Genomic DNA, 11618 nt, shown 5'->3' with positions numbered 1-11618 from the left:
ACTATTTCATGGCAAAATGGCTGCTGTAAGCAAGGTCCATATCTGGGTTCAGGGCGGTTAAGTTCCACTGTAGTTTTAACATAATGGTCCTATGTAAGCTTAATAGTGTCACTTCAGGTGGCCACAACTTTGTCCTGAAACTCAAACAAAAGGCTGAAGTTGAACAATGGGTGTCAGTCAGCAGGCGGACGGACAGAGGGATGCCCTGGTCCTGGGTCAGCTCTAGGTCGCTCGCGTCCCCTAAGCAACGGCCTGATTAACGCAAACACTGCGTTACTATGGAGGCCGAGACACAATCAGTTCATGACACTCACCGGGACTGACCCGGGACAGCAGAGCGCCCCGCAGACATGGAGGAGTCACCTGCTGAGGACAAACGATTGGACTTTATAGCGGACTACGTGCTGAGGACTCTGAAGCTGAAACAGGACAAATGGCAGAAGTGCGTGTCCAGCGAGGACAACAGGCAGGTGCTGCAGGAGTTCTTGGACAGAGCCGAGCAGAGGACGCTGGTGGTGTCTGTGACGGCGGCCGGACTGCTGCAGCCCGCCGCCGCCTTCACGGCCGGCGCCAAGAACAAGGCGGTGTACTTTGTGAAGCAGAGAAAAGCAGCGCTGAGTCCAGACTCCATGAAGGATAACTTGGTCTACGGGGACTTGTCTTACGCTCCACTGGATCAGTTTTCTGCTCTAGTTGAGGAGGTAAGCAGACCTATGGAAGCTTAATTCCGCCAATGTGACGGAAAAAAAACTTGATGTAAATTATTATTAGAATTATTATTAGAAACTTTCTTAAAATAATGACATTTCTCAAAATAATGAGAAAGTTTTTAACCTTTACTGTGCAACTTTATGTAGATATGGAAGCCCATTTCTGCCAATGTGCCAGAGGAAAAAAGTTTCTGTAAGTCATTCTAATGAGAAACTTTCTCAAAATATTGACTTAACATCTCAAGTTTTTTTTTCTTCTGTCTTTTTTGTGTGACATTGGCGGAAATGAGCTTCCATAAAGCAGCAGAGCAGAATGTGTTAATTATTGTTAGGTACAGGGAGGGCTGGCTCAACATGACCACATTCATTTCCCTCTCACACACTGTTCAGCTGCACACTGTAAGTGTGAAGCTTTAAAATGAGATAAATGACTTTGTCACTATCACAATTGTGGTTGAAATACAGTCACTCATGCACTGTTTTTAAGTAATGTAAGAACGTGTAACTTTACTTCAATTCAAAGGGGCTTTATTAGCATGGGAGAACAGAGGTTTACATTGCCAAACTAAGTATACAATTAATGTATATACAGATTAATAATAAATAAATATATTAGAAAAAAATAAAAATTGACTTGTAGTTAAAAAAACACAAATAAATGTTCCTTTATATTCATATATCAAACCTTTTACATTGTAGGAGGAAGTGCATGTCTGCATCAGCTTCACTTAGATAGTAGAACAGGGACCACATATTCAGTTTTCTTTTGGTTGCCACGAGTTTTTGTGTCTCGTTTTTTCAACTTCCAGTTTGTGGTCACTGAGCGTGTACTGTAGGATCTGTCTCTGCTCTCTATTTCTGACAGTACAGAGAGATTCTGCCAATTCATCTCTTTTTGGGATCAGATAACATTCTAATCTACTTTTTAGTTTCTTCTTTGCAGTGTTCCATAGTCCACTACATTTCTGTTAACTTCTGTTAACACCACATCCAGGGCCGGATTTAGCCCTGAGCGGTGTGGGGCAGAGATGAGCTGTGCCCCTTTTGACACCCCACCCACCCTGTTTTTCTCACTCTTAAGTTTCCAATTTACAAACAGTGCTAGTGGATTAAAGTGGTGAAATGTACATAAATGAGTAAATAAAGTAAACCAGGATGTAATGTGTAGTATAGTATACACAAGCACAATATTTACTAAACTAATAAAGGCTTTCAAACTAGATTTTAAAAAATGGCCCATTTTATGGAAAGATGGATTGCCCAACCATTTAGTGGTGCATAAGTAGGTCTATTAAGCAAATTAGCAAACAATTACATAATCACTAACTAATTACCACACAGTGGTTTGAGGCCTTTGGCCCCCCTGTGTGTCCCCGGTGGAATCCAGCTTGGCCGTATTTATCTAACAGTTTTGCACATATAAAGGTTTATTATGAGCTTATAAATTATGATACAATGTTATAAAAAGACTACTCAACAAGATATACAGTAGCCAGCTGCCACATTAAATAATCCAATTTTATAATATATAGTAATATAACACTGAGAATCTGCTGCATAATGGCTCATTTTACTACTTTCACTTAAGGAGAATATCTGAATGTCTTCCATCACAGTATGCACCAAGGTTTACTCCAAAGCAAACATTTTTTCCATGTAGAGAATTCCTGTTTCCTCATACTTCTCCAGGTTGTGGCCCCACTGCTGTCTAACAGTAGGAACCACACTGAGTGGCCACAGGTAGTGTCTCAGGATGTCAGACGCCACGTCCACTCCCTCAAGACCAATGTGTTTGTGGTGTCAGGCCAAGTCCAAGGCAAGACTCTGCTGCCTCTCCCTGCGGGCTCTGAGAGAGTAGAGCAAGCTGCCCTGGAGACAGACAAAAGGTAAACAAACACATGAGACATAAAGGTTCATGTCAGTACATCATTTGTCCCACGTCTGGATTCAAAAACGGTTTACTGGCGAAACTTCACAGGGGGGAAATAGTGGATAAAAGCATCATTCACTCCTTGGAGTCAGCAGTGATTGAGTGGAGCCATCAGATCCGCGCTGTCCTGAAGAAAGACTCCTCTGAGGCTCTGCTGGAAGGCAAAAACCCCACACCACACACAGAGCTGCTGTTCTGGAAGAACAGGTCAGCCCCTCTGTTATTACAGACACTGCATATCCACTGGCCACTGCTGAGAAGCTCTTGCTCTTGTGTCGTGATTGCGTTCAAATAACACGTCCCTACAGGACCTCAAAGTGGAATTGTTTTAGAAGTTTTTGCTGGTGCTATTAATTATTCCAGTTTTAGAACATTTGTGCTATGAAGTGAAAAATGTAATTTGGAGCCCAGTGCTCTTTTTAATTCTTTGTTTTACTTACGCAGCAGAATTGTATCTTATGAGGCCAATATCAACCACTTTCATCATTTGTTATTTCTCTGCACAAATGTGACAAAAAGCTTCTCTGTTTCATCTGTTTTGTACTTTGGCATAAGAAGGTATAAAGTGCATTCACTCCGGTTGCAAAAGCTTTTGATAATCCTAGCCTAGCTATAATGTAAGTGTATACTAAATGGAAGTTAACTCACATTTAATCAATATATTAAAACTGCTTGCACCACATATACTAGTTCATATATAGAGATTGATTGTAATTAAATCCATAGACCCAGTAACTTGGTGGGACTGTTGCATAGATAACTAAGCTATCAAAACAAATGTTAGCTTACAGCAAGCTAACATTATATGTTTAGATTGGAGAGTAAAAATAATAAATATAATATAATAAATGTCTTAGTTACCTGACACTTGATAAAAATCCTGTAGCCTAGTTATAACTTAATAAGTATACAAATCACAAAATGGGAGAAATAAAACATGTTGTTAGTGGTGCTGGTTGGTAGACGGGGGGTGAATCTCGCTGATTTTTACTAATACAATGGAGCAAATTGAGCAGAGCTCACTGTGGACAGCTTCATACGGACTGCTGGTGCAACCCAGTCCTGTGGTCTCCTACAAATGTGACCTTTTTGTTCTCCATGTTAATTCCTCCTTGAAGATGTGCAGATCTGGAGTGCATCCACTCCCAGTTAAATTCCTCTAAGGTGAATAAGATGGCGATGCTGTTGGAGGCTGTGGAGAGCAGCTATTTCCCTGCTTTTGCTAACATGCAACAGGACGTCCTGGCAGGTAATAACACAATCTACTCTATCTACCAGACAACATAGGGAAATTAAATGAGTCCTGCTTTCAAAGGTGTAGCGCATACATGTATTTTTTTTCACATATAGTATTTTGTGGTTGAACTGACTGTGATCTTTACTCATCAGCCTTGGAGGAAGCGAAGGACATCTGCACCTACTTGAGGCCCCTGCAGCGCCTGTTTGAGGACATGGAAAACGCAGAGTTTCCTGATGTCAGGGGTCAGATCGGACCTTTGATGCACACAGTGTGTCTGGTGTGGGCCAACTCCAGATACTATAACACCCCAGCACGCCTCATCGTTCTGCTGCAGGAGACCTGCAACCTCCTCATACAGCAGGTCAATTGCTGTCTTCTCTGTCAAGTGGCAATCCAATTTTTTTTATTTTTTTTTATTTTTTACTTCTATTTTTGTTGTAACAGTCTTTGTTTCTAAGTAGTCATTACTGTGGTGTGTCTGAACTGCACTTGTCAAAGATCACCTGTCAGTACAAGGAAATAGGAGTGGGTGGATGGTACTCTGGTTTTTTTTTCTTGGATTGTCAGTGAAAGAAGTTTTACTGTGGGTGGAACTCTTTTCTTTATTCCTCTCTGCTACGAAGGCTTTCACTGTTCATGCTATCAAATTCACTATTGTTCCTTTGTGTTTAGTTTTTTGGTAACAAACCTCTGTTTTTGCTACCAAAAATGTATAGTGTACCAGAAATCCTCTCCCAGGAAAGACCACCAGGGCTGGTATAACCCACTAGATGGACCTGAGACTAAATTAAGCTCTGGTCACGAGTTCATCTCACTCTCTGTGAAATGTGTATGTATTCTGTGGTGTTTAACTACCCACAGTGCACATGGCAGACTACACATGGCAGTCTCAAGCTATTTTACCCAAAGACCAACTGGTGATCCTATCTGGAATACCATCCTGTGTGTCTGTAGTATTTGCAATATGTTTTCCTGAAGGAATATTCACCATGTATAATAACTGAAATCACAAATGGGTCTCAAGATAAAATAAAAATGCAGTATAAATGCTTTCTTATTTGAGGCTAAAGCTACATGTCCCAGGGAAGAAATTGAACTTTTAGTTAGACCTTTAGCTGTCACTAAAGCACAAGCCGAGCTAACCCGTTTAATGCTCTCCAACACCAGGCCCGGGTGTATCTAGTTCCAGAAGAAGTTCTGAGAGGAGAGGTATCAGAGAGCCTCCTGAAGGTGCAGACGAGCCTGGAGATCCTGCAGCTCTTCAGGTCCACTTACGAGGACCGTAGGGCCAATCTGAACCAGTACCAGAGGAACGGGAGCTTGGTGAGGCCGTGGGACTTCTCTTCACAGTTGGTCTTCTCTGGACTCGACCAATTTATTAACAGAGTCAAGACCATTAAAGTGAGTATTGAAAAAACATTATTCATTACTTAAAATGTGCAGAATCATTGAGAAATGTCTCAATTTATGGTATGTTTATTAGTGCTGTGTATTGACAAGAATCTGGCAATACAGTACATATCACGATACAGGGGATTCATGATATTGTGATATATTGGGAATATAATATAAAGAACAAAACCACCATATACATAAAGATGGATTAAAAAAAAGTGTGCTTTTATTTCAGAATCCACACAGTATCACAGAAAAAATATTGCGATACTCCAGTGTATGGATATTTTCTTACACCCCTAATGTGGACTGAGATGTCAAACTGAAACTTGCCCCCATAAATTTAGTAAATTTAGCTTGATTTTCCTCCATTTCCCATTTGTTTTTCCATGTAGGACATACTGTTGACAGCTGTGGACTTGCTGAAGCTTGAGAAATTGGAGATTGGAGGCGTCCGAGGCCGAGCCCTAAGCCAGCAGGTCCAGCTGCTCCATCAAGAGTTCGTGGACACATACAAAGTCTTCACTGAGAAGCCGTATGACTGCTTGGACCTCAACAACAGGGTACGTAGTATTCGGATCACAGGGCGCATTAAGGGTTTGTTCACTTGCCTACTGGGAAAAAATGGGCTGTAATTTTGTAGCGCAACTTTGAAGGTCAGTTCATTCTCACAAGGCTTTTTATGAAACACGCGGCACACAGGCTACAAGCTCAGTGTAATTTCTACCCCTGAATACGTCTCAGTACATGCCCTCCTTTTTTCTGCATCTGGCAAACACCACCACAGCCGGGTCACTCCAGCGCTTGTGGAGCAAATTGTTTTTCTGCCCAAATAGACGTTTTTCAGTGCCATCTAGTTGCTTAACCGAGATGTTTCTGAGTTATAGCATGAAAAGCAATTTACTTTGCTTGTAAGGCCCAGTCAGTGCTCCCCGCTGGATGGCTTTGAGTCAGTGAGATGTGAAAAGGAATATGCTGTGCTGACTGCGCTAGCTCGCACTGCCATGTGGCATTTTGGCTGTCGTCTATTTGAGCTATCTGCCCTGCAGGAGTATGAAGAAGACGTGAGGGAGTTCAAACTGAAGGTGGACGACGCAGACCGACGACTAGGAGCAGTCTTCTGTCAGGCCTTTGAGGACGCCTCTGGACTGGAGCACGCCTTCAAGGTCTGAGAGCTTAATCTCTCTGTGTTTCTCACCCACACACACATATACATTCACACATTTTTCTTGAAAGCCTTTTCTCTTATCTGATGTCTGCAGGTTCTGGATATGTTTGGAAGCTTGCTGGAGCGCCCCTTAGTGGCCACAGATGCTCTGGACAGATACCCTCTCCTTGTCTCCATGTTTAACAAAGAGCTGGACTGCTGTAAACTCCTTTACAGCAAACACATCCAGACTGCAGAGGAGCTGGGTGAGCATCTTACACAATACTTTAATTTAGTCACTTCACAGCAGCACGTATGAGTGAGCAAGGATCCCATTACAGCGTAATGTGGAAACCAGATAGTTTGGTTTAGGCATAAATCAACCTTTAGATTGTTAAGATTAGGTATGAAGATGAAAATGGTAATGTTTGGGTTCAGATTAGAGATGACCGGGGTAAGCATATTTTATTACTTGCCGCGAGTGGAATCTTGCTATGCAGATAGTTTTGTTTTTTGTTTTGTCTCTGAGATTTCAGCCTAAAGGTGGCGGCTCTAAACACTAAAAATGACATTAAAAAATCAGCAGCAGCATGCCTTTGCAGAAACATTGTCCCCATTACTCTGAATAATCCACAAATACACAGTCAGCTGCTAAGGGCTGTGATCAAAATCAGTCCCATTTACCATACAGTGCACTATATTTACTGTCCTACACTTTATTGTTTGATTTACACTATAGGCTTCTGCATGGTGCCCTCAAAACTTTTTTTGCAATCTGCAACTTTGCAATGGAACAGACAAAAATCTTACTCTCAAAATCCCACAATGCAATGCTCATCATTTTATACATGATGCAAAATGAACATGAATGCTGAATCTCAATTTACTGCTCACTAAGTAAACTACTGAATGATTTATGACAGCCAGTGTTCGGGACCCCCACTAGGGGTTGCCAAAGCTTCACAGGGGGTCGCAAGGCCTTCTTGATTTTAAGGCAGTTCCTAAACACAGAATTTATCAAGTAAGTAGCCTATTAAGTCTGTATGATTGTTTAAAAATTATTAAAAGTAACATAATACAGACTTGTATAAAGTGTTCCCTAAACAGGAAATATCGTCGCGAGATTCATCCAAATCTCGTTTTACATAAACTTGTTGCAGTTACTGAGTTCACTGTTTGGGTTTATTGTGCAGTTTTAGAGATAATATGAAAAATAAAATATGTCACTATGTCAGTTTACTAAATGATAGAAAAGGGAACCACTGATTTGAGCACAGCCACAAACTTTTTACATTGTACTGAGGTTGAGGCAGAAATCTCAGAGATAAATATCTCAAAACTTGGGGCAATAAAATCCAAACTATCTTTTGTGTCTAGATAGCACTAGAGGTAATGTGTAGGTTTTTTTGTGATTTATGTGAACCAATCCTTTACATTTGACCCAAGGGTTTAAGGCCCCAAACATGACCCACAATGTTTGGGGTCCAGCTTGGGACCTTTTGTTGCGTGTCTTTCCCCATCTCTCTCTCAACTCATTTCCTGCCACGTCTCTACTTTGAACTCTCTAATAAAGGCCAAAGACTACCTGGAAAAAATACTCAAAAGTTTGAGTGAGAATGTGACTTTCATCTCAACAGCGAGATCCATAAGAACGCCTCAAGGAAACTTTGAAAGGGCACGCTGGTTGTTTTAGAGATTAAACTTGGGATGGTCTTCATTTTACAACTTCTTAATTAAAAAGAGAGATCAAGAGAAATCCTGGAAATTTAGCAGACATTAAGTCATTTATAACCCTTAAAGACCCTACACACGTATGTTGCTTCATTAGACCTCTCGTCAGGACTGTGTGGGTGGGTCCTTTTAGCTTTGTTGTGTCCGTTGGGGTGGGATAACTATCCCTGTTCATTTATTGGTACATGAGCTGTTCTGAAACACATAATTCCCAGCATAGCTCCACCCAACTTCAACCTGATCAGAGGTCTAATCAGCCAAAGGTATAGAAAACATCTGTGTGGCTGTGCGGACATTTAAGTCATCTATAACAATATAGATAACCTTCACACAGTATGTTGACTAGTCCAACATAGTGTGATGCTTTATTGCAGAGGCTACTATATGGCCAAGACGTGAATTGATCTACACATTAGTGACTCAGGCAATCTCTAGATGGTGCTTTTTGCTGTTAACTTTTGGTTTACTGTACTGTGAGGTCTTGAAAAGTCTAAAATCCAATATTGTGTATTTTAGGCCTTAAAGTGGCTTAAATAGGATTTTGAGACGTCTTAAAAATTGATTGTATAACAAAAGTTAACGTTTCTTGTATAAAGTTTCATATTTCAGTATTACTCTTTTGTAATTAAAATAACACAATAACAAAAGACAAAGTTTGATGTGAAGTAGCATGGGATCATGGGAGTTGCTGTCTTCCCCACCATTTCTGTCACTGCAGTCAGCTTCTGCCAGTTAGGATTCCTTCAGTGTTCGACTGGTGTAATGCAGCATTACTTAAATAAAATTACAGATTTGAACATTGTTGGAAACATTTGGGATTATGGAAGTGCACAACTGAACTACATATAGAACATAGCTGTAGAGTCTTGGAAATTTGTATTGATCATGCTGTAACAACTACAAAACGTAACTGACCTGGAACTAATACTTTATTTGCCAGTATGTCTTGCATTGCATTCATAGTGGTCTTAAAAAGTGTTAAATTTAACCTGTTGGAACCTGCAGGAACCATGCACAGGCCATTCTGTCACCATACCGTAGCAGAATTTGTTTTAAGAAATGCTGCATGTCATATTTATGGCATCTCGGTCAGAATGAGTTGGTACACTCCACTCTGTTACAGGTCCATTTTGTGAATTATGTGTGAACTACTAATATCTTCAGCCATATCTTTGTGGTAATTATCTGTGTAACAGTAAAGATTCCTGACCTCCTCAGGTTGGACTCCAGTGAATAAGAACATGCCAGCAGTAGCTGGTGGGTTGAGATGGGCCCAGGAGCTACAGCAGCGCATCCAGACCCCCTTCTCCAAATTCAGACACCTCTCCTACCCGTGAGTCTCCTCTCTTGTCTCCAACACGGCAGATTAAAAAATACATTTCGGCGGTCATGCATCTCCAGTGATCTCTGTGTGAATTAATCGCTCTGTGAGTTGTTTTAAAGGCCTCATAAAAATGATGTTTTGGAATATTGGCCACTGGAAAGATATTGGGTATGACCTTTGCAGGGGTTGTTAAATTTCATCTTCTCTGCAGGTGCCTGGAGTCTGCAGAAGGAGCCAGGGTCATTCAGAAGTATGAGGAGATGATGCAACTGCTGGACAGGTGTGTGCGTGTGTATCTTACCTCAGGGTATTGCACTGTATGTCATCATGCTTAGATGTATGTATTACTGAATAAAAGAACAGGAAGGAAGATTAAAGGGAATAGGCAGTGACAGAATAGGACGCCCTCTTATTGGACTGTAAATATCATAAAAGCCAACAACATGAATCAGATATCATCTCCGTCTCCGGCGTGATTTTTCCCTGTAATTTCACACAGACGCTGTTTTCAAACTGGACATAAGTGTTTTTGTTAGTTGAGTGTGTAACAGTTATGAAGCAGCCCCTGTGGAATAGCATGTAGACATGCAGCTCCGGGCATGATTTATGTTCTCATTACTGCGGTGCTGCTCTGCAGATTATTTCACAGGGCTCCCATAATCCCATATGCTCTGTCGCCGCTCACTGATGCCAAGTGAGAAATGGCCTTTTAGACCACATCCAACATCAAAACCTGCAAGATTAAGGATACCATTGGGGGGGAATGCTGTTTGAGTCAAAGAGAGAAAGAGAAACAGAGAGATTTTCTGTTTCTATACTTTTGAAGAAATGTCCTCCCACAAAGACAAAGAAAAGTCTCACAGCATCAAAATGCCTTATCTTTTCATTTTGCCACAAGGGCACCTCTAGGTTAACTTAATTTTGGAGGTCATGTAAACATCATGAATAAAATAAATGGAGTTTTTTTTTAATCATCACTACAGGTGTTTTGTTGTGGTTTACTGTGCTCAGGAGAGCCAGTCTCACCCAGTTCTTTTTGCATCTATAAAATGTAATGCATTGTGGGATTTTACATAACTTACTTTAAATGCCACTAACTGACTCACTACTTTTTACTTTTCATTGTGGGAATATTGTATTGCAGTATATAATGCATACATTCATTCACAGAGCTCAGCTCAGTCAATATTTGATATAAACATATTGTTTGGGGTGCCCTGGTAGCTCACCTTCTAGAGCCCCATGTACCAAGGCTTTCTGCAGGAGCCATGGATTTGACTCCAACCTGTGGCCCTTTGCTGCATCTCACGCTCTCCCTTCCCTGTCCTGTCTAATAAAGGGCAAAATAAATAAATAAATTTAAATTAGACCATCGTTGTTGCCACTGTGTGTATGTGTGTGTGTGTCATGGCAAACTGTGGTCTTCGAGACACCTACTGTAGTAGGGACTACCAGAGAAGCGGAGTGCTTTGCCAGGTGTTTTTATGTTTATTAATTAATTAATGTTTGTTATGATTTTGTCAACGCGATAGTGTCACAACCATGCAAGATGCGACAGAAACTAGCGAGATCTAGCACAGACACGGTGTTAGTACTTTGTTGTGCCACAGCTGCCCCAGTACTTGATTAGTAATCATCATGTTCATCCCATCGCTAGATGGTCTCTAGTTTATAATTCAGAGTGGCTCTCAAGCACATTTAAGAAAGGACAATAGTCAATCAATTAGTCGAGCAATGGACAATTAATCAGCAACAATTTTGACAGATTCATTGTCGATCAAAGCCAGATGGTTTGTTTTTGTATTCAAATATGAAGACTTGTTCTCTGTTTTCTATGATAACTGAATGGGCTTTGGACAGACAAAACAAGCAATCTGAATGTCAATGTGCATTTGAGGAAATTGTGGTTGGCATTATATCGGGCATGATGTTTTATGTACCAAACAACTGATCTATTATTTGTTTGAGAGAATAGTTTAATCAGTAATGACAATTATCATTTACTGCAGCCCTTTTTAGAGCTTAGATTAACATTTGTGTTAGAGCACAATCATTATCAAAACTGGGTATGCATTGCAGAAGGTGAAAGATTAGGTTGTCAGTATACTCAGTGTCCTTACTAGTGTGGTAAAAAAAAATGC

At 40.8% G+C, this 11618-nt stretch overlaps 1 protein-coding gene across 1 annotated transcript in view; it reads left to right on the top strand.

The window, feature by feature from the left end:
- Window positions 1-262: 262 nt before the first annotated feature.
- The window catches only part of dnah9 (dynein, axonemal, heavy chain 9), a 133749-nt gene continuing 122393 nt past the window's right edge, over window positions 263-11618 (top strand). Inside the window, 11 exon segments of the mRNA XM_035670173.1 lie at window positions 263-701; window positions 2400-2596; window positions 2689-2847; window positions 3759-3889; window positions 4030-4241; window positions 5048-5281; window positions 5671-5838; window positions 6325-6441; window positions 6538-6688; window positions 9372-9486; window positions 9689-9757. Coding sequence (XP_035526066.1) covers window positions 351-701; window positions 2400-2596; window positions 2689-2847; window positions 3759-3889; window positions 4030-4241; window positions 5048-5281; window positions 5671-5838; window positions 6325-6441; window positions 6538-6688; window positions 9372-9486; window positions 9689-9757 — 1904 coding nt within the window. The 5' untranslated portion in view covers window positions 263-350.

This window comes from Morone saxatilis, unplaced genomic scaffold (genome assembly GCF_004916995.1).
Source record: "Morone saxatilis isolate NCDOM2014 unplaced genomic scaffold, NCSU_SB_2.0 Contig1, whole genome shotgun sequence".
Taxonomy (NCBI): Eukaryota; Metazoa; Chordata; class Actinopteri; family Moronidae; genus Morone; species Morone saxatilis.
The sequence above is the reverse complement of the archived record's forward strand: the minus strand, read 5'-3'. Positions and strand labels throughout refer to the sequence as shown.